Genomic DNA, 21,551 nt, shown 5'->3' with positions numbered 1-21,551 from the left:
AGACAAATAGGGTTCAATCTTCAGGCAAGTATTGTTAAGTTCATATATCATGGAACCAAGGACATAGGTTGATGGATGAAGTAACTAAATTAATCATGGTGTCTGATTAAGAGCGGAGCAAATAAGAATTCGTTCATGGATTGAGAAACAAAATCAAATTGGAAAAATAAAAGTTAAAGAAACAAAAAGAAAATAAAAAAAAGGCCTCAGAGATCTTGGTGGTAAACCAATCATCAATTGAAAGAACTATGTCCTTCATCAAGAGTAGCAAATATTTTCTTGCATCACTGGCCACACAATCTTCAAAAACATATACAAGTTGGAAAAATTCTAATGATGATGAATCAGAAGTAGCTGGTTATATGATCACATCTTTCCCGGAGGGAAATCAAAGGGAATCCGAATGATTTTTTTCGTCATCTTTCATCATCAACTAGATTTCAAACAGAGATTTTTTTAAAAAAAAAAATCAACAAACTAAGATTTTAAAGCAATAGAACAAAAAAAACAAAAGAAGAAGAAGAAGATGATGAGTCAGAAGTAGCTGGTTATATAATCACATTTTCCCCAAAGGGGGAATTCAAAGGGAATCCGAATGATTTTTTTCGTCATCCTCAAAACATCTTTTCTCAGAACAATTTTTAGAAAACAAAACAAAATAAACCAAAAAGCATTCCAAATCAACTACTATGGAAAACTAGAGCTGAGGCTTCGCTAATGAGTTCACCAAAACCGAATCGAAACAACAAACACTAATCGACAATAAGAGAAGAGATATGATGAATACGCCGCGAGGTTTGTTTGTACATAGAAGAAGAGAGCAGAACTTATATATATACGGCGACGAGGAGGTTTGACTACAAGAACAAGAAGCCCTAGTCATCTCTTTGCTTCACGAAACGCTGCCGTATTCTACTTCAGCTCTCTCATGGGCTCTATCTTTTGAGTTGGGCCTTTGGTTTATAGTTTATACTACTTTTCTTTTGATTAGTACGTGAGTAAAAGTCCACTCTGATATCGCAAGGGGAGTTATTGGGAAAATGATTTTTAAAGATTGTTAGAATCTAAGATTCTTTTGTTATTCGTTTATGAATTTTTAAATTCTTAATAAAATCTTTTGTTATTGGTGTGTTGATTTTGTAATTTCATTTAAAATCCTTTGTTATTCAAAAAGTTGAGTACTTATTGATTTTACAATTCTATTAAACTCTAGTGTTATTGGGAATATGATTTCCTACATATTTGGTCATTAACAACAACTTTCAAAATACTGCACTTAAAATTTAGCAAACATTTATTAGAATCTACAAAAATCTTTGAGAATTTTAAAATCTCTAAGGGGGTGTTATTGGTTGTATAAGTTAAATTCAACTCCATTAGATTTTAAAAATCATAAGACTTTTAAAATATGGGTTCATTTAAACTGAATTATAATTCATTTTAACAAATCCGTGGAAGTGTATTTCTACAATGACAAATGATATCCTTTGTTTTGAACAATAGAATTGAATTCTATAACAAATGATTTTCACAATTTCAATGAAATTCTACCAAACTTTTTATTATCACATTTTTTTTTCTCATTTTCTGTTTTGAAGTTCTAGCATATTTTTTTAAGGTGAAAATTAATTAGTATAAAAACAAAGTGACGAAAATGAATCACACAGCAACCATATTCATTTTGGGTGGAAAATGAGGAACGTAGTGTGTATTTTTGTTGTAACGGACACACTACTACGTAAAAGAAAATGAGGAAGAGAGAAAAATGTTGGGTGGATGAGTTATATGTATTACGTTGAGTGATAGGGTGAAACTTTTGTTTATTTGATTGTGAAATCTCATGTAGAAGGTTGGTTTTTGGATTGACATAATTTACATATGAAATCAGTTTCATGTTCATTTTAAATCCTTTTAAATGATATCATTTGTGAAAATCCACCAAACTTGAATAACATAAGACTTTGATTAATAATTATAAGTATGAGAACCAATAACACTTGATTTAAAACTCTTTTGATAAAGACAATGTATATATGAGAACCAATAACACTTGATTTTAAACTCTTTTAATGAAGATTCTATAATTATAAGAACCAATAACACTTGATTTAAGTAAAAGATTTAAAATCATTTATTAAATAACACTAGATTTGGTTTAGAGTTAGACTCTATTAAAATCCAGTATCCAATAACACCCACTAAAACTTTTAAAATCCACGAACTCTTTTAGATTCAACCTCCCAATAACCCCCTATAAGTTGTAACCATAACTGTAAAAAGTATACTAAAAACCTGATTATACAGCTTTTTTTTTGTTTTTTTGGTTCTCAAATATGGGACACAAGTGAAGGAAGATACAAAGACATAAGCATGGAAACTACTACATAAATTATATATTTATTAGTCCAATATATTAATACAGACATGAGCATGGTGTGTTTCTTAGCAATAATCCTGTTGACCTGCAATGGATAGATTCAGTCTCAGGTATCAAAACCTTCGGACCAGAAGCGACCTCTGAAGACAGAATCTCTCCTCACAGTGACTCCGTCTATATCTTAAATCATCATCGGATCAACACTTTACTTACGAGCTTCTCCGACGACCAAAATCCTGAGGCTGCCTGCCTGCCTCCTAACGTAAATTGCAGGTTTTCTTCTAACTTAAACTGACACTTCTTGCTTTGATTCTAAAGCTTGAGGTGTTGATGTTGCCGCTCTATCCTTGACATACGTCCTTAGGCATCCGTTGATTATGCGTGGCGCTGATCCATCGCAGAACCGTTTTGCAAGATCAACAGCCTTTTCCACATCATTTTTGTAACAGCGTTAGTTCACAACAAGAGCAAGGTTATCACATTGCAAAGCTAACTGTAGAGGTCTGTATGTTACCTCGTTGATGACTATTGGGTGTCGGGTTTCAAGTACTGCCACTTCAGACATTGCTAAGTGAAGAATTGAAAACTCTAGTATTCTTGCAGCTGGTGCACTCTGCCAATAGGTACAGCAACATCTTTAAGGTATTTATCGATGATAAGAGATGAAAAAATGTGTAGACAATAACACCGTCAACAATAGACAACTGCTTCTAGATGTTCAATTTAATTCAAAGCAAATGTTGAGCTCAGGTGCCAAACAGCCAATAATAATATGAGCTATCACAATAACTAGACAACAGAAGAAAATGATAACCGATGAATCTTTGAGTTGGTAGTTCCTTAGTTTTTAACTATCCAGTACATGACCATAGTTGAAGTTTAAGCGTATCAACTTATACCTTCCAATCTGGCGGGGAAATTTTCTCGATGATAACGACGTGGCTATCCCATTTATCAACTACTGCAGCCAAGAGTTTCTTTGCAAACCTACGTAAATGCACATAGTGGGAATAAGGTATACACAATTTTTTTCAGAGTAAGCAGAAATTACTATCTATTGATACATTTATAGATTACCGTAAAACAAGTTTGCTGTAGACCAGCTTTGGGGGAGCTGAAAGCACTTCGGCTTCTGCAGAAAAGGGAGGATACACAACAGTTCACTATTAAAACAAGGGAAAAATCCATGACCCAATCCAAACAAGATTCTCTTTGCCATATATAAGTAAAGCAGAACAGGAATACTTTTTTTTTTTTTTGTCAATCAAGCAGAACAGGAAGACTTATTTTCAGAATAAGACCAACCGATTTTGGATTCTTTTTCATCATGGCGCACAAGCTCATCTTCCTCCTCTTTTGTTTCTGTTTTAACTGGGGGTCCTCCAAAGCTCATGTGGTTGTACTCCAACAAAGAATTCTTGTCAAACTCATATCCAGGCTCTGTACAAAGCAAACATCATTCATCACAAGTACTAAATCCAAAAATTTCAAGCAAGTTATCCACAGAGTAGGCGATCTGAAAACGGAAATAGTATTAACAACGATCAAAGAGATTACAATGTGATTCCTATATTCATGACTGTGTTGCAGCAGGAAACAAAAAAACAAGATAAAAAACACATATTTAGTTGATATACTTGCCTCTTCTTGCATTTATTCTCTTCTCAAAGAGACGAATTGGGTCTGATCCTTCTAAGCATGCGGCATAAAGTATTACTCTGTAAAGGTCATAAACCAAAAGGGATCCAGAATAAGAAAACTAGAGAGCAGACTCAAACCAATAGCAAATGATCATAGAGTAGCTCATTTTCATTGGAAATCAAGTAAGAATGGAGAACAGAAAAGGCTTACACTTTATCCATCTAAACTAAAATTAATTTCAGGTTTTGGGGTTTTGGATAAGACCTTAAACCCAACCTCATGGAACTCTAATTTGAGCTTCATTCTAGTCCCAAGAAGCCACAAAAATGACCAAACTCATTCCAATTTCAGTAAAGACGAATTTTTATTTCCAGCTAAACTTCCAATTCCATTCAAAATCAAGTAAGCGAAATAGCGAATACGATTTAAGAAACGAGAAAAGAGAGAAAATGAAGCTTACAGAGCGAGCTCGCGTGCGGCTCTAGGACTGCTTAATCGACCGCTCTTATCTATCTTCGGCATCGGGACATCTTTCACCTCCTCCGCGGAAATCGTCGGCGTACGGAGAGCGCTTCTTGTCGGAGATAGAAACAACCGCAGAGAAGACGGCGATGACCGTTTATTTCCAGTCCGCAGGGACACCAAGTTCGTCGGCCGGAGCGAATTCACCAATGTAAATCCTATAGAACGGTGAGAATTTGGCGAAACATTACTGGAAAAGTAACAGAGACTCGAGGAAGAACGTAGGCAAAGCGGCGAGATGGTTCCCTCCATTTTTTTGTTTCGAGCTCTTCTCTGCTTCGTCGTGTTTAGTGAGAAGAAGCAGATAACGATATCCGCAAAATGGAAAAGAAACAAAAAAATATCTCAGGGAAACAAAAAAATGAAGTTGAAACGTACGACGGCGTTTTACCACTCTGACTAAAAACCTTTTAAAATGGCCTATACAGGGATCGAACGTGTGACCTTCGCGTTATTAGCACGACGCTCTAACCAACTGAGCTAATAGGCCAGTACGTTATATCGTGACGATTTAAAATAAAAAATAACACTAGTCAGTGGATCATGAGGCAGAGGTTTCTTTTTAGACAAGTATCAACTATCAAGTGTTACTCATTTTTATTACTTTGTTAAAAATACTAGATTCTATGTTAAAAACGGAAATAATTATTCATCAGATTTGAATAACCAAATACAGTATTACGTGTATTTCTTAGTAATTTTTATTATTACTTGGTTATTTTAAATCACAGAAAAATTACGTAACACAATTACTTCATTTTAGCCCCCGAGTAATATTTTTTTTCCAGCAATCTGCGTTTAGGTTTTGCCTCAGCACCCCTGACCAACCAACAACCTTGCATTTCCACATCAGAGGCTACGAAGAGATCTGTCTCTGCCTTGTCCTCCAAACCAGATCTCTCTCCGACACAGTTTCACAGTCAGTGATCGTCTGGGCCGGCGTCTTTTGTTATCCATCGAGATCGGTTACTCTACTGCGATGGCTATGGAACAGAAGCCAAAGACTAAGATTGTGTGCACACTCGGGCCAGCGTCCAGATCCGTCCCAATGGTTGAGAAGCTTCTTAGGGCGGGGATGAGCGTGGCTCGCTTCAACTTTTCTCATGGATCTTATGAGTATCACCAGGAGACCCTCGATAATCTTCGTCAGGCTATGCTTAACACTGGCATGCTTTGTGCTGTCATGCTCGACACCAAGGTCAATCTTATACAAACTTTAATGTGATAGGTGCATTGATCTATGTATATCCATACCATTGCAGCGTTTTCTTTTGATTATTTAGCCTCTGTTCACGCCTGAATCAGATTGTTTTTCCTCATTTTACAATTGATTAGTGTTTTAACTGATTTTAGCGTTTTCGTATAGTGCTTGTTTCTAGGAGTTCTGATTTTTTTTATTTCACTGTCGATCTTAAGACACTCGTTTTGTCTCTGTTTAAGATCTGTGGGAAATGTTTGCTGGTTATAACCAGATGGAGAACTGATGTTGGTTGCTTGTAAGTATAAACTTGTGGCCAGAATGTTAGATTGTTAAGACTCTTAACTTTGGCTTCAAATTCACACTTTCTCGTCTGTTACTTGGCTAATTTCTGGCCATGAAAAAGCTAATAAAGGTGTGAAGTGTATAACGTAGCTAAATCTTGTTATGGCCTTCTTGTTAAAAAGTATATGTGTTTGGGGGACCTTTAATTTTGGTTTTTGCATAATGGTATAAGGAAGGATTTTGATTATTGTATTTGCTTGGCAGGGGCCAGAGATTCGAACCGGATTCTTAAAGGATGGGAAACCTATCCAGTTAAAACAAGGCCAAGAAATCACCATTTCAACTGACTATGACTTGAAAGGTGATGATAAAATGATTTGCATGAGCTACAAAAAGTTAGCGGAAGATGTCAATCCAGGCATGGTCATACTCTGTGCCGATGGTACCATCTCCTTAAAGGTCCTTTCTTGTGACAAAGGAAAAGGCACGGTTCGTTGCCGTTGTGAGAACACGTCAATGCTTGGTGAGAGGAAGAACGTTAATCTCCCTGGCGTAGTGGTTGATCTCCCAACTCTAACTGAAAAGGACAAGCAAGACATTCTTGAATGGGGAGTTCCAAATCAAATCGACATGATTGCTCTGTCTTTTGTCAGGAAAGGTTCTGACTTGGTTCAGGTTAGGAAGCTACTCGGGAAACATGCCAAAACCATTCTTCTCATGTCAAAGGTATACGCCACTCAAACTATACAATTACTTTTCCATAATAAAATTCTTATGATATGTTACTTTTGATATTGTAAGGTTGAAAACCAAGAAGGTGTGGCCAATTTTGATGACATCTTGATAAACTCGGATGCGTTTATGATCGCCAGAGGTGACCTTGGAATGGAGATCCCTATCGAGAAGATATTCTTAGCTCAAAAGGTGATGATCTACAAGTGCAATTTCATGGGGAAGCCAGTGGTTACAGCGACTCAGATGCTCGAGTCTATGATCAAATCCCCACGACCAACAAGAGCAGAAGCCACTGATGTTGCAAACGCTGTCCTCGATGGCACGGACTGTGTCATGCTCAGCGGTGAAACCGCTGCAGGAGCATATCCAGAGCTTGCTGTCCGTACAATGGCCAAGATATGTGTGGAAGCAGAGAGCACGTTGGACTATGGAGACATCTACAAGAGAATAATGCTTCACGCTGAGGTGCCAATGAGCCCGATCGAGTCACTTGCTTCTTCTGCGGTCAGAACCGCTACTTCCGCTAGAGCCACTCTCATATTGGTGCTGACCAGAGGAGGCAGCACTGCGAGACTGGTGGCTAAGTACAGACCAGGGATACCAATTTTGTCTGTTGTAGTTCCGGAAATCACGTCCGACTCTTTTGATTGGTCGTGTAGCAACGAGGCACCTGCGAGACACAGCCTCATCTTCCGCGGTTTGGTCCCGGTGCTGTACGCTGGATCAGCTAGAGCCTCAATTGACGAATCAACAGAAGAGACTATCGAGTTCGCCACAAATTACGGGAAAAAGAAGCAACTGTGCAAGACCGGAGACTCCGTGGTGGCTCTCCTCCGTACAGGTAATGCTATTGTTATCAAGATCTTGACTGTCAAGTGATCTCATTTTGCGTTACGCGTTTTCCGGAGCTTCCTAGCGTTTTGGATATTATTCATCAAGTTTAAGTCTCTTTTGATTTTTATTTTTTTTGTGTGGCTGTGGCTGACAAGTTGAAACTTCACACACTACATAATGTTGTTGGACCTTTCTCTGCTTTGTACGAATGCAATTGCATCACCAAAGACTATATTTTGAAAATATTCTACAAAAATTTGTAACGTGAATCATTTGGCTCGTAATTACTGAGCTTTGAGTTTCGCACTTGAAGATAATGCGTTGCAATTTGCATGCAGGCCACAACCAAATTCACATGTCCCTCCCTCTCAACATAAATGCCAGTGTCCATTAGTACCTTTTTAACGGAAACTATTGGGGTATGTATACAAAACAAACAAACCCATATGATCATGAAATCAAGCCAGATGATATTAAACAAATAAATCAAAGATTCATTTCATCATAAGTGTTTATTTGTTATATTCAACAATCTGAGTGAACAAGATTTTATGTACTACCAAGGCAGAAGCTGAGGAATAGTGATCCAAGTGAAACGCAGAGGTTGTGTTTTGTTACTGTTCTTTTCCTTTATCCTTATTATGAGTTCTCACCAAGATGCGACGACCCCGAGGCCGATGCAGATGAAGAAGAGGAGGAAGAGAATAATCCGCTGAACGGCCATGGAAAAGAGAACCTTCTCTCGCTCACATTACCGTTCCTTGCCTCATCTTCCACATTCTCACTACTTATGTCGATCTCTAGAGTTCTTGTTCTCGGTCTTACCGGATCAACCTTTGTCTCATCATCAGGAGGGAGTTCATATCGGCAAACGGGACACGAACTGTGAAGCTCGAGCCATGGTACTATACAGCGGATGTGAAACTTGTGCTTACACGGCATCTCTTTAGCTTCACTTCCTTTGTCAAAATCATCCAAACAAACTGAACATTGCAATGGCTCACATATCTTAACAGTTGGTAGATTCTCCACGGCCTCTTTTCGAGCTGGAAGAGTCCCATGCCTGATTGGATCGTTATCAGCTAGATGTTCAAGCAAGTGGTCTAAACTGGGTCCAACAAAGTAATCTCCAATTGCAGAAAGAGAAGTGTTGTTCCGGTTTTGATTCAAACTCGTCGATCCCTGAACAACAGCTGATTGATTAGATGGGTCTCGGTCCGAGATTTCATATTCGGAATCAATCCCTTCACGAATACCCTGAAGCAACTGCAATATGGTAGCTGAGCTTCTCCGTCTCCTCCTAAGAATAGACTCAAACTCTCTGTCTAGATCAATCTCTCTACCTTGTTGCCTATGACGATGATGACGACGACGATGATGATGACTATCGACATTGCTGTCATTTCCACCAACGTCAGCAGCACTATTGACCTCATCATTATCAACACCAAACTCTGTTCTCCTAAACCTTCTACGCCTCCGAGGATTGCTCATCATTCCAAGCAAGATTGGACCCCATAGAGACAATGCACGATCAGTACCAAAATCAATATCCGGGTCTTGAACCTCCCTTAGACCGCTGCTGCTGCTGCCACGGCCACTAATCTCACCGCTCATTTCCTCGACGAACCCGCTTTGGCAAAAGGGGCATTTGATCACGGCATCAATGATTGGATTCACCATTTCTGAACACATATGACACCAATACCTAGCTGCCATTGCCTCTTCCCCTTTCTTTCCTTCCCCACCCAAATCCCTCGTTTCTGATACAACCAGAAGAAGAAGACCAAAAAAAAAAACATGATGAAAACCTTAAATTTTCCACCTTTGTTTCATCCGGTTCATATTTAATTTCAGCAGATCTAGATAAAGAGAACAACATTCCCAAAAGTTTCAATTTTTAAAAAGAGAATAAATCATCAGCTCAAGATTCATATAGAAAAATCGCAAAAAAATCAAGCTTCCTATGCAAATACGAAGAAATTAATGAAGCAGATGACTCCCAATGAAACGAACAATAGAAATCAGAGCAAACCCATGAAAATATAACTCCCAATTCTCATGCACATAGAGTCATCAAAACAAAACAAATACAGAATCATACCTTGTAAATGCTCTTAATTTTTGGAGATCCAGAGGAAAAAACAATCTTCTTCCTTCTTCAAGATCTCCACCAAGGATGAAAAAGAGCTCTTTATTTGTCTTTTTTATCTTCTGGGAGGTCTACAAAAATGGTGGGAGAAGAAATAAAGAGGAATCAAGGAGGAAAAGAACACGAAGACGGAGACGAAGAAAGAGAATGCAACGTATAATTGCAGACCCAATCTTAAAGCCCATTAACTGCACACTGATATATAAAGGGGCCGGGTCGATCTTAACCGAGTTTAATTTGGATTCAAATTGAATCGAACCGAACCGGTGAAAGGTAATGTTGAAAGAAGCGTAGCGTCCGTCTCGGTGTCAGAAAGGCAAATCGGAGACGATGAGCGAAACCGAAGCAACCGGCGTTACCGATGATTCGGCTCCAGCGATCGCGACTGAAACTGTTTCTGATGTGACGGAGCATAAACCAATCGGAGTGGTTGACTTGGTGGAGGAATCCATAGGAGGAACAGAGAAATGGGTGGATGATCTCCAGCGGACGGTGAAGGATACAACGGATTCCGCCATGCGCTCTGCTCGTTCCCTCCGTGAAAACTCTACCTCTCACTTCCGCTCTATACAGGTTGTTTTAACTCTCTCTCTTCTGTTCACCATGAAGTTTCTTACGAATCGAGATTCTTAGCAACAATTTTTTGGAATTCAAATCACGGATTTGGAATTCAATATCTCATAAGCTATAATTTCTAGAAATGAGTTCGTATCAAAATAGATTTTGCTCCCTTCGATTTTTTATGTATTGAATGGTGCAGACTGCTAGGTTTTGTTCATATGGTGAAATCTTGTTAAATCATAGCATTAGAACTTATTGGCAGTGATCCCAGTCTCTCCTGGTTCTGATTAGAAATTTCCTCCTTTTTTCAAAATGGTTTGTTTAGAAGTCTGTATCGCTGAGGCACTTTTTATTATCTTCCAACATTATGTTTTCTTTACTTACGTTTGTTCAAAGAATCATTGTCATTTCAAGATATCTGCTATCCATATAGATATTGCTATGAAGTAGCTGTATATGTCTTCGTGTACAATCCTGTTGTAGTTAATTTTTTTTGTGAAATTGCAGGATTTCATTCCACATGCTTTGACTCAATACAAGACCTATGAGAATGCATTCTTCAGTAAAGTAACAGGTGACTTGCAGCCAAATTTTGTGAAAAAATATTTATACTTGTAGACTACTGTAGTGCTTATGAACAAGTAATTTAGATCAAATCATTAAGATATAACGGATAGTTCCCAAAACTTTCATGTGTGTTTGCAGAGCATCTTATAGTGATATGAAACTAGAATCTTCCTGTCATTCTAAATAATTAATACTGGCATGATTCACTAGATTTGTAACAGCTCATCAATCGTATCCTTGGCTGTTTTTGTTTTCGTTGCAGAAGAATTGATATACGCAAAGGAACATCCAGCTGCTGCTGTTGGGATTGGTGTTGCTGCTGGTCTCGTTCTGATGCGAGGTAGAACTTCTACCTCTTTTCACTTTTACTTGTTTCCAAATAGTATTACATCTGTTTTAATTAGATGTGTCCTGTATGAATCTGGTTTTCTATTGTTCTACTTATAGGCCCAAGAAGATTCTTGTTTCGTCAGACACTAGGTCGATTTCAGAGCGAAGAGGTATCTACCATGCCATTGGCTTTAAATTTATTTCTCAACGTTGTATTAGTTGCCCTGGTTTTTTCCCTTCTCTTTTTTAATATCCACTTCAAAATCATCTTTTCAGGCACAGTTCTTGAGAGCTGAGAAGCATGTTCAGGAGTTGAACATGTCTGTGGACTTGATGAAAAAGGAGAGCAAAAAATTGCTTGAGAGGACTGCTTTAGCAGAGAAGGATATGAAACGCGGTCTCTCTGAACTCATGTATGCCCCCAACATCGACACTCCCACTTATTTTTAAAATTTGTTGACATCATTTGTGTTAATATGGCTATTGGCTACTACTGTTATCAATAGGAACTCTGGAAACGATGTACATCGTCTTGCTAAGTCCGTCCACAAGGTTGAATGTCAAGCTGCAGGTTATTTATTTTTACTCCCTTCTCCCTTTCAATGGTATCTTTGATTATTTTTGATAATGCCACTACGTCAGATTTCAATTTACACAGAGATCTCTGTTCTTTTGCAGATTTGATGGACGGACTTCGGCAAATTCCTGGAAGGGAAGCTATCAAGCTTAGAGCCGAAGTGAGTCTGACTTTTTTCTTATCTCCCATTGTTGTTGTTTCATTGCAATGAAGGTCTTATCAAATTGTCTTGTCTTGAATCATTAGGTGGCTTCCATGACTTCGCTCTTGAGACAGAAGAGGATTGCATTGAACAAAAGGATCATGAGTATGTCTGAGCTAGGAGTTCCCGTCTGATACATCTAACAATCCACAATTTCTTGGGTTATCTCAAACAAAGTTTGCTAGGTATATTTCCAATTCAATCGCAATGTACTCTCGTCCATAAAACTCTGTCTGAAACCAAAATCTGAGCTTGAGACAGAACTGTATTACTGTGTATTTTTTGCCTGATTCGGTGATTTCTAAGATTTCTGTCTCAGAGTGAATGAATTGAGTCAGAAAAATATTTCTGCTTGAGTTTAGAGAATCATTAAATATTATTAGCCTAGAAGATTTATAAGAAAACATAAAAAGTTGCTGAATCAATCAGTGATGAAAATTTATAGATAACATGAAGGTTTCTGAAGGCTAGTTTTGTAACGTAACTCTAAGGGAACGGGACTGTGGGCCATCCACCCACACGACTAGGCGACCCAACCGCTCTTGTCGGTTTCATCATGTTAAACCCTCCGGACGAGCAAGAAGCTTCAGTCATCGGACCGATCCGACCATTAATGTCCAATGTCCGTTCTCTCCTCCTTAGACGCTCTCTTTTGAGCAGAGTCCCTAGCTTATCTTTTCCCTTTTTCCCCTTGACCGGAACAGGTATCATCTCCAGCCCCATCAGCTTTGCAACCACCCCTGTCTTGCACCAAATTACACTTTCTCCAGCCACCGTCCGAGGCAACCGTTTTGTCTCCAAGCTCACCTGACTTGATCTCTTTGATGTCCGTTGGTCCCCGCAGTGGGATTTCCGTCCACCTTGTATCGTCAGATCAACACTGGTACCAAGCTGGCGCCGGAATGATGACCGGTACATTGCATCCTTACCGTCCAGCGAGAAACGTGGATACTGATTCAGTGCGTTCCTCGCAGACCTTAACGAGGGAACACATGTAATACATAAGTTAGATATACAAACAAATGCAATAAATCATAATATAGAATAGATAATCAAACGTTCTGAAACTATATAAGTTTTGTTGTCATATAACTTATTTCGTAAATCGAAATCTAAACCGGTGTGTATCTCATGTAACCCACAGGCACCAATTTACTTTTTCTATTGAATACCATATTATGATAGATAAAAACAAAATGTTAACGATTCGTAAGAGGTCATGATGAGTCCTCGTGAGTATATATGATCATGAGTATTTACCATGTATACAAATAAGCATGACGCACCTCAAAATATCGGAACTGTTAACGCATGACATCCGAACGGGCTGATGATATAACGTATCATCATCTTGATCATCATCATCGTAATTATCATAAGTACCGTAGTAAGATTCACGAAGTCTAGCTCTTCGAACAATATCTTCTTCAACCTCTAGCTGAAGTATCATCTCCTCTAGCGTTCTTGGCGACCCTCCACTAAAAGGAGTGTTTTCAGGAGCAGCCGAAAGGCCTACATCATTCTTTTCATGTTGGTTTAGTGTAGAGGTCGAGTCATCTCCGCCACAAGAGCTCCCGAAGCCGCTTCGTGGACCTCTTCCTCGCATTTTCGAGGCAATAGAGTATTTCTTGAGGAAGAAGAGAGAGAGATCTTTCATTGTTTTGTTTGGGATATTTTCTTAAGGATTTGAAAGTGATGGAGAAGGAGAAGAAGCTATGGTGGTGCGTTGTGTGATAGGAATGAATACGGGGCTGGTGCCTGGTGGGAGATATAGTTTCTTTAAGTTTTGGGTTAAATAAGAATTAAGTTTATTTTTGACGTTTTAATGAGTGTCACGTAGGAAAGTGTCATTGGTGGTCACGAGTTTCTCTTTTTCTCATCTTTCACGTAGTGTGTGATACTTAAATGGTTCGTTTCTCTTTTTATTTCCGATTCATTCTTTTGAAAATTTTCTTATCTGAAATAAAATTGTTTCACATATATAGTACGTTATTTATCCAGTTCACTAAAACTACAAAAGATAGTAGAAGTAAAGATTGTAAATTTCAAAAATTTTGGGAAACAGTATAAGAAAGAGATATGCCACACAAGGGTCTTACTAGCTCTGATGATAATTACTTATTCTAACATGCATCAAACAATGTCGTCGCCTAAACACTCCCTATAATACTTACTACGCATGTGCATAGATAATAAGATCAAACCCTTATTGCTGAAATAGCAATCATATGATAGAAACAGTTTTTGTTGAGAATATCTTTGTTGGCAGCAGCTCCAATTGCGTACCGTTTGAAGAGCTTACGGGTCAGGTCAGGACCGAGATAGGCCTCAACAATCGGCTTTAAACCGGCTTGAGCATAGTTAGCCCTGGACCGACCATACGAATCCGGATCTTTCATCAACTCTTCCTGTTTACCATTCATGTGGTCAGCTATTCTCAAATTTTCCGTTTTCTCTATCTTAAAACCACCACAACGATCAATCGCCGACGCTATCTCCTCCGTGCTTCTAAAGTACACGGGAATGTTGAAACCATCTCTTTTCTCCTCCTCTATCAAACCCTTTACAAGCTCAAAAAGAGACTTTTCGTCATTCCCATTTCCATATATATATATATAAAACATGAAAGGCTTAAAAAAAAGAAGGTAACAGTATGATTACCTCGTCTACTAGATCTTGCCAGGCTTGATCCATCAATGTTGTGAAAGGGTGCTTGAGACTCGAGTCAGGGTCACCGATTTGGCTCACTGAGCCAGAAGGTCGACCCCCCATCAACATGAACAGCACTCCTCCTACCACAATCTCCTCTTTGCGACATTTCAAGAACTCGACTAAGTCCTTGTCTGATTGCTCCCCGTATGCCTCCACGACTTCTTTCTCTGCTCCTTCGATCCACACCCTTCCCTTGTTCCATGACTTCGATCCTTTCTCCATCACCTTTTCGGGTATCTATCATATCCAACACAAGGAAATGAAACATGCATTTTCCGTTTTTTTTTTTTTTTTGGGTGGGTAAAATTGAAACATTATTGTATCCGTATAAGAAGACTGAAGATACATCAAAAGAATAAAATCAGCAAAAAAAAAAAAAAAAAAATTGGTTCGGACTTTTATCAATTGTTGTTGGTTTTGAGATATCCATTATCGTTCAATAACATTATCTAGAAAAAAACGATCATTATATTATTCTAATAACCAATATGAATCAACTTTAAATATGTTTTTTTGCCGATACTAGTTAAATACGTGTACCAAACTGTTCAATACCACCTTCATATAATTCATCAGAAAACATAAGCAGCGGATAAAGTAAAATGTAATTCAAAAGATGATACATAATATAGTTTTATATACCTGGGAGAGCCATTGTAAGGCGCTCATAGTCACAACGACATGGAGCTGTCCTTTTGGAAACAGCCGCTTGTAGAACGACCCCGGAACGCCAGCCGCGAAGTACTTCCGGATGGAACCATTCATCACTTTCTCATCCAAGGACCGAAACAACGTGTTGAAGTCATTAGTAGGCAAGTCAGAGAAGAAGACCTCAAACTCCGGCTCGCTTCCGTCGTCATCCACGGCCAGCTTCTGCCGTAACACCTCAACCACCGTGTCGATCGTGGAAAAGGTGTTGTCTCCGATTGCGCAACCTAAATCGGCTATCTTCAAGTGGAAGAAGGAGGAGGAGGAGGATCCTCTGGTAAGCTTGATAGAGCGGATGGCTGAAGTCAGCATTGGTTTGCTCAAGGCTAAAGCTGCGGCCGGACCGTAACAGTTATTCACGTAGCTGACGTCATCATCGCCACCTTGCATGGAGAGCACGTGCTCGAGGCTCCGCCAAGACTCCATGTTTTTAGTTGTAAATGTGTGAAAACGTTATACTAATACTATTGCTTAAATAAATTAAAAGGAGGATCTATTTGGTTTTAGAACTTAAATGACTCAAATGAGGATCAAACGTCTATATATATATATACTCAACAACATTATCCATTCAAAGGCTATGGCGTCGTCGTTTTAACTTCAATTTAAGACATCATTTTTAACTTCATTTTAAGACATATATAAACAAGTCCTTCAAATAAAAAAATGTTGGACTGCATTAATTTATGAACAGTTTTAAGAAACACATATATATATAATATTTATTTTAAAATGACCACTAAAAACTCTATAAATAACATTTGTGGTTTGTGTTAATCAGTTAATGTGGTTGCTGTGTTACTATCCGGTTTTAAACTCATATATGATTTAATAAAAGTCTGAAGATATAAAATAAAACTTTAGATCTGTAAAGAGTTGTTAAGAGTGTGTACAATACTATATCAATTATCAAGTAATCTAGTAATGATTTATATAGAAACTTTTCCAAAAACCTAAAATATAATAGTTTTTAGTATGAATATATAGTCAGTGGTAACCAAGGAAAGTTGCACAAGTATACGTGGATCAAGTCGGATAAACCTGTTGAGCTGAGATTTTGCATATTATATACGGTCCATTGGTTTATAGTAATGTTAGTCTCCATGGATGAATTATAGTTGATTGGTTTATGATTTAATTTTTATATATAACGTGAGAAAGAAACATTGCAGAAAGCATTAGAGAATAGAGAACCCAAATCTTAAGTGGAGATGTTTTTGGAAATGTTTTTGGAGACTTCCATCAAAAAGTAAAGGCTCCTCTATGTGGAAACAGATGCTCAATCTAAGAACCATAGCAAAATCATTCCTCTCCTGCAAAATTGGTGATGGTAACTCTTGCTCCTTTTGGTTTGATAATTGGACTCCCTTTGGGGATTTAATCACATTCCTTGGGCCTGGAGCTCATCAGAGAATGGGACTCCCTCAAGACTCTACTGTGGCAAAAGCTCGTTCCCGGGATGGATGGAATTTCAGAGGCGCCCGTAATCTTAATGAAGAGCTCCTTCTCAGCCATCTCGTAGGCACTGTATTTAATGAAGACGAGAAAGACGTTTTTCTTTGGGCAAGACCGAATGATGAGCCACAAGAGCGGTTCAGTTTCTCTGGAACTTGGCAGCTTTACAAGCCTGTGGGTCAGGAGGTACCTTGGCATAAGCAGGTATGGTTTTCAGGCGCTATTCTCAAGTACTCATTCACCATGTGGATGTGCTGCCTTGACAGACTACCTACTCTCTCGAGGCTCAGAAACTGGGGAATTGTGGAGGATGACTCTTGCTATCTTTGTGAAATATATTTCGAAACAAGGCATCATTTTTTCTTGAGATGTCCATATAGTTATGACCTGTGGCGATGGTGCTTTGCAAAGTTGCATCTGCCTTTCACAGGTTTCACTACTTGGGATAATTTCCTTCTTTGGCTGAAATCCCCTACTAATGAAGTGAAGTTGGGGACGTTAAAGCTTTTAGCAGCTCAGACTGTGATATACTCTCTGTGGCATGAGAGGAATGCACGTTTGTACACCGGAACCCGCACCCCTGTTGAAAGACTGTGTCTCCAGCTTGATAAGCGTATTCGTAACATTTGCTCGGCAAGGAACAACATCCCAAAGCTCCAAGGCCTGCTTCAGCTGTGGTTTCGTAATTCTTCTCCTTTTTCTACTTCCTAATTATTATAATTATGTATTATTTTTGTACCGGGTTTGTTCATCCCGGATTACATAGTTGCTATGGCACCTCTACTATATCAATGTAATCGGTATCGTTATCTTAATATAACAACAGAAATTTTAAGAAAAAAAATAGAGAACCCAAATTTCCGAGAAGGACAGTATATTAAGCAACTTAGAAAGTTTTTAACATTTACAAAATTTTATGTAGTAGACGCTTTCAAAGTTTTATGTAGTAGACGCTTTCAAAGTTTTTCAAAATCTTTCTTCAAGTATTACTAAAAATTGTATGAATTATTATGAAATAATGAAATATATGTCGCTATCTATAGAGTCTAAAAGAGATTAGCAGTTGGTTTGACGAAAAAAGAGAAAAGATTAGTAGTGAGATTAGCAGTTGCGTTTAACTTTGGTATCTAGAAAGATGAGTTGATGGTTTATTTTTATAAAACCAGTCGTTTTCAGTCGGTGTCCACTAAGATTATTTTCTTCTTTTTGATATATATACATACAAATACATACATTTAGAGATATATAGGGATACAACGACATCTTATCTCCAATTAATGTTTGTAAATTATTTATAATTATTAGTATATTAGAATAACTTTTGCTATATCTATATGGTCTAGAGACATTTTACCATAGAGCGAAGTGTCACTTCGTAGATTCCTTATTCGGATTAATTTATCCACTAACAACAAAAACTTTGGTTCATTTTCTCCCATCCTAGAAACAAGAAAATATAAAAAAAAGAAAAAAGAAAGAAAGAAAGAAAGAAAGAATAGCTAGTGCATTTAGACAACTTGTTAATGTGTCACTTTCATTATTTGAAAATCGTTTGTTGTAACTTTTGGCAGTTGATTTCGGGAAACCTGAACATAGGTCTGTTATTTAAATACCTGACCAAATCCATCTTCTACTAATCAGTGGGCAAACTGAATCTTTATCTTTATTAGTTTTGTATAAACTGAAAAAGAAGTTTCGTGGTAAAATATGTCTATCAGTCTATACATGTAGATGTATCATTCCCATAAGTATGTATGATCAATACTCGCTTCTTCAAAGTCAAGGGGATGGAGAAAAAAGATCGAAGACCGTGATTCTTGATAAGATTATTGAACTAAGAAAAGAAACAAAAAAGAGAGAAAAAGTTAGCACAAGTCAAAAAGCATGTCGTTCGAATTTGACGAGATCCCATGATTATATTGTCGGATACATATTATTTGAACAATGAGGTTGGACAAATCAACCCATAGAATGAACTAAGCTTTTAAGAAGCATATACTTTGTAGGAAGGCTTGAATGACTTTAAGCATATACTTTGGTTGAAAGATATGAGTAAGGGAGCAGAGGCTGCGGCTGCTACAAGCAATTTACGATGTAATGATAGTCTTATCATAAAAGTTATGGTAGATATCTCCTTCTCTGCCTCAACATTTCACTTTCTAATGATATCACAAGCTTAGTTAAAAAGAAGAAGAAGATTTCTTGACCTAATATTAAAATAGACCTAATATTAAAAAAATACTGATTTCTTTGTATCATATATATTTAAAGTAAAAAGAAAATAGACCTAATATTAAAAAAATACAGATTTCTTGACAAAATAAAAATAAAAATACAGATTTCTTTTTAATTTTATATAAAACTATATTTGGGCAAAAAAAAAAGTTATATGGGCTAAAGACTTAGAAAGAAAGCCCAAAAGGCCAAGACTATATATTGATTCATGACCCGAATGTAAGATCCGATTTCAGAATTTGGGAGCAAGAGACAATGACTAGCGCCGGGAAAACATCGAGAGCGACATCAATGGCGCCTTCTTCGTCCAGCGGGCTCACGTTCAAGCTACATCCTCTGGTGATGCTTAACATATCGGATCACTTCACTAGGGTTAAGACTCAGCTCAACCCTCCCGCCGCTTCTTGCGCCACCGGGAATGGCTCCAGCAACGCCGACGCGATGTTACTGCAAAATCCTAGGGTTTATGGATGCGTGATCGGTCTCCAGAGTGGCCGTACGGTTGAGATTTTCAACAGTTTCGAGCTGTTATTTGATCCTACTACCGATACTCTCGATAGATCCTTCCTTGAGAAGAAGCAAGAACTCTGTAAGCTTTATATACACTCGCTCTCTTTAATCGTCTCACTTGGGTTCTCGATTGTTTCTGCTTATTTGTTGGTTTTGCGATTTTAGATAAGAAGGTGTTCCCTAACTTCTACATATTGGGATGGTATTCTACGGGAAGCGAGGCTACAGAATCTGATATGCATATCCACAAAGCTGTGAGTTGCAGATTTGTTGTTTAACATGTATACGACTGAATTTTGGGGTCTCAATGTTTTGTTGTACTGATTGTGTGAAGTTTTCATCTACAGCTGATGGACATTAATGAATCGCCTATTTATGTTCTTCTAAATCCGGCTATGAACCACGCACAGAAGGATCTTCCAGTGACTATTTACGAAAGCGGTAAATTGTTTTTCCATCATTTATTGTCTTATTGTTTTGAAGATTATAATCTTTTAACTTGATCCTGTCATTGTCTTCAAAACTAGAATTCCATGTCATTGATGGAATTCCTCAGTCGATTTTCGTGCATACAAGCTATACAATTGAGGTATGTGTTTATGCCACTTGATTTGTAATCTATCTATGTGATATGAGAGTGGACCTAATGATTGTAAACACGTGCAGACAGTTGAAGCTGAAAGAATATCGGTTGATCATGTTGCACATCTTAAGCCATCTGATGGAGGCTCAGCAGCAACACAATGTAAGCATTAGTATGCCCTCTGTATTTATCGTCATCTTTGTTTTTTTCCATTTACATTGAATTTAGGTTGATTCCCCGACGTTGTGCAGTGGCTGCTCATCTTACTGGAATACACAGTGCCATCAAGATGCTACATAGCAGAATCAAAGTGCTCTACCAATATCTTGTCTCTATGCAGAAAGGTATAATATAGTATTCTTGCTCAAGTCCCAACTCTTGGTCCCTCTATTATTTATTCATCAGGTTTCTGTGTGTGTTTTTCTACGGGGGAAGAAAAAGAGGGGTTAGAAGTTGATATTGAGCGAGAGTAATATGGTAGTAATGACTTGTGTGATTATGCATCTAGGTGATATTCCTTGCGAGAACTCCCTTCTGAGACAAGTATCTAGTTTACTCAGAAGTTTGCCAGCCGCAGAATCAGAACAGTTTCATGAAAATTTCTTGATGGTAAGTAGTGCCTTACCTTTTTCAAGCTATGTTGGTTAAAAGAGTGGCATTCAAATCTCTTCTTGTTTTTGTGAATTGATATCTTTGAAAATTTGATGTTTCCCTTTTTTTTTTGTAGGAGTACAACGACAAATTGCTGATGTCTTACCTAGCAATGATCACAAATTGTGCCAGGTATGTGCTCGACATGTTATTCCATTAAAATATGTGAAGATAAGATGGACACGCATGCAAATGTTTATCTTTGATGGACTCCAATGTTTACGATACCAAAGACTGATGAAATCACCAGTACTTGGTTTACGCTTACACTGATATAGCTAGTTTTATTTACTTGGTTTAAGAAGTAAATCAAGGACCTTTCTCAACCATCCTAGTTATATTAAGATAGTGGTCCCGTAGGAGCTAGGGGGATTTCAAATTTTCTTCTATATAATCTAGTCTTGTGCTATACCTTGACCAATATAAATGTCATTTACATTCCAACGAAATGTCTTGTAAAACTGTGATCTCTTACTTTCTTTTTTTTCCACCCGCAGCAACATGAACGAGGTGGTTGACAAATTCAACATTGCATACGACCGAAACAGTCGAAGAGGCGGTAGGACTGCGTTCATGTAAAGATTAGTTTCAGTGTAAAACCTCTTTTTCGGTGGGCTGGTCCCTAAATGAAAATTAGAACTCTTTTAAAGCATTTCACCTTTTGGAACCAAACAGCTAAGGAAGTTTTCCTCTGCTTAAGCTTTGTTTAGACAAAA

The 21,551-nt window shown here is 37.9% G+C and overlaps 8 protein-coding genes and 4 non-coding genes across 13 annotated transcripts; 4 read left to right on the top strand and 8 right to left on the bottom strand.

The window, feature by feature from the left end:
* Window positions 1–202: 202 nt before the first annotated feature.
* LOC111829793 lies at window positions 203–293 on the bottom strand. Its single transcript, XR_002833149.1, has one exon. It is a non-coding gene; the product is annotated as a small nucleolar RNA SNORD24 (small nucleolar RNA).
* Window positions 294–339: 46 nt separating this feature from the next.
* On the bottom strand, window positions 340–427 carry LOC111829814. The gene has a single exon (XR_002833170.1). It is a non-coding gene; the product is annotated as a small nucleolar RNA R12 (small nucleolar RNA).
* A 102-nt stretch (window positions 428–529) lies between these two features.
* LOC111829813 lies at window positions 530–618 on the bottom strand. Its single transcript, XR_002833169.1, has one exon. It is a non-coding gene; the product is annotated as a small nucleolar RNA R12 (small nucleolar RNA).
* Window positions 619–2,261: 1,643 nt separating this feature from the next.
* LOC17878251 (transcription antitermination protein NusB) lies at window positions 2,262–4,868 on the bottom strand. Its single transcript, XM_006284140.2, has 7 exons — window positions 4,479–4,868; window positions 4,019–4,095; window positions 3,683–3,817; window positions 3,455–3,509; window positions 3,277–3,364; window positions 2,892–2,990; window positions 2,262–2,801 (listed from the first exon to the last, which is right to left on the bottom strand). The coding sequence occupies exons 1-7, from the start codon at window positions 4,790–4,792 to the stop codon at window positions 2,664–2,666; spliced, it is 906 nt and encodes a 301-aa protein (XP_006284202.1). The 5' UTR covers window positions 4,793–4,868; the 3' UTR covers window positions 2,262–2,663.
* Window positions 4,869–4,956: 88 nt separating this feature from the next.
* On the bottom strand, window positions 4,957–5,030 carry TRNAI-AAU. The gene has a single exon. It is a non-coding gene; the product is annotated as a tRNA-Ile (tRNA).
* A 281-nt stretch (window positions 5,031–5,311) lies between these two features.
* LOC17877825 (probable pyruvate kinase, cytosolic isozyme) lies at window positions 5,312–7,906 on the top strand. Its single transcript, XM_006286120.2, has 3 exons — window positions 5,312–5,738; window positions 6,288–6,749; window positions 6,825–7,906. Exons 1-3 carry the CDS (start codon window positions 5,520–5,522, stop codon window positions 7,635–7,637), a joined length of 1,494 nt encoding a protein of 497 aa, XP_006286182.1. The 5' UTR covers window positions 5,312–5,519; the 3' UTR covers window positions 7,638–7,906.
* A 133-nt stretch (window positions 7,907–8,039) lies between these two features.
* On the bottom strand, window positions 8,040–9,914 carry LOC17878898 (E3 ubiquitin-protein ligase SIRP1). The gene is made up of 2 exons (XM_006283935.2): window positions 9,697–9,914; window positions 8,040–9,355 (listed from the first exon to the last, which is right to left on the bottom strand). The coding sequence occupies exon 2, from the start codon at window positions 9,309–9,311 to the stop codon at window positions 8,232–8,234; it is 1,080 nt and encodes a 359-aa protein (XP_006283997.1). The 5' UTR covers window positions 9,312–9,355; window positions 9,697–9,914; the 3' UTR covers window positions 8,040–8,231.
* Window positions 9,915–10,024: 110 nt separating this feature from the next.
* On the top strand, window positions 10,025–12,297 carry LOC17880897. Its single transcript, XM_006284286.2, has 8 exons — window positions 10,025–10,317; window positions 10,813–10,879; window positions 11,135–11,212; window positions 11,320–11,372; window positions 11,479–11,615; window positions 11,709–11,773; window positions 11,881–11,939; window positions 12,026–12,297. Exons 1-8 carry the CDS (start codon window positions 10,075–10,077, stop codon window positions 12,113–12,115), a joined length of 792 nt encoding a protein of 263 aa, XP_006284348.1. The 5' UTR covers window positions 10,025–10,074; the 3' UTR covers window positions 12,116–12,297.
* Window positions 12,298–12,428: 131 nt separating this feature from the next.
* On the bottom strand, window positions 12,429–13,638 carry LOC17880085. Its single transcript, XM_006284873.2, has 2 exons — window positions 13,268–13,638; window positions 12,429–12,957 (listed from the first exon to the last, which is right to left on the bottom strand). The coding sequence occupies exons 1-2, from the start codon at window positions 13,636–13,638 to the stop codon at window positions 12,468–12,470; spliced, it is 861 nt and encodes a 286-aa protein (XP_006284935.2). The 3' UTR covers window positions 12,429–12,467.
* Window positions 13,639–14,002: 364 nt separating this feature from the next.
* Window positions 14,003–15,891, bottom strand: LOC17880646 (gibberellic acid methyltransferase 1). 2 transcript variants are annotated; one of them, XM_006283856.2, is made up of 3 exons: window positions 15,336–15,885; window positions 14,643–14,930; window positions 14,003–14,542 (listed from the first exon to the last, which is right to left on the bottom strand). In XM_006283856.2, exons 1-3 carry the CDS (start codon window positions 15,825–15,827, stop codon window positions 14,180–14,182), a joined length of 1,143 nt encoding a protein of 380 aa, XP_006283918.1. In that variant the 5' UTR covers window positions 15,828–15,885; the 3' UTR covers window positions 14,003–14,179. The 2 variants fall into 2 exon arrangements, with proteins under 2 accessions (XP_006283918.1, XP_023634894.1); XM_023779126.1 differs by having other exon boundaries at window positions 14,402–14,547; window positions 14,638–14,930; window positions 15,336–15,891.
* Window positions 15,892–16,664: 773 nt separating this feature from the next.
* On the top strand, window positions 16,665–17,567 carry LOC111829294. Its single transcript, XM_023778018.1, has one exon. The coding sequence runs from the start codon at window positions 16,665–16,667 to the stop codon at window positions 17,565–17,567; it is 903 nt and encodes a 300-aa protein (XP_023633786.1).
* Window positions 17,568–19,324: 1,757 nt separating this feature from the next.
* On the top strand, window positions 19,325–21,546 carry LOC17879731 (COP9 signalosome complex subunit 6b). Its single transcript, XM_006282607.2, has 9 exons — window positions 19,325–19,680; window positions 19,767–19,855; window positions 19,949–20,042; window positions 20,129–20,190; window positions 20,268–20,346; window positions 20,436–20,528; window positions 20,693–20,793; window positions 20,912–20,967; window positions 21,333–21,546. Exons 1-9 carry the CDS (start codon window positions 19,347–19,349, stop codon window positions 21,412–21,414), a joined length of 990 nt encoding a protein of 329 aa, XP_006282669.1. The 5' UTR covers window positions 19,325–19,346; the 3' UTR covers window positions 21,415–21,546.
* The last annotated feature ends 5 nt before the right edge of the window (window positions 21,547–21,551 follow it).

Source organism: Capsella rubella, unplaced genomic scaffold (assembly GCF_000375325.1).
Source record: "Capsella rubella cultivar Monte Gargano unplaced genomic scaffold, Caprub1_0 scaffold_7, whole genome shotgun sequence".
NCBI classification, from domain to species: Eukaryota; Viridiplantae; Streptophyta; class Magnoliopsida; order Brassicales; family Brassicaceae; genus Capsella; species Capsella rubella.
This window is presented reverse-complemented; position numbering and strand designations above follow the sequence as displayed.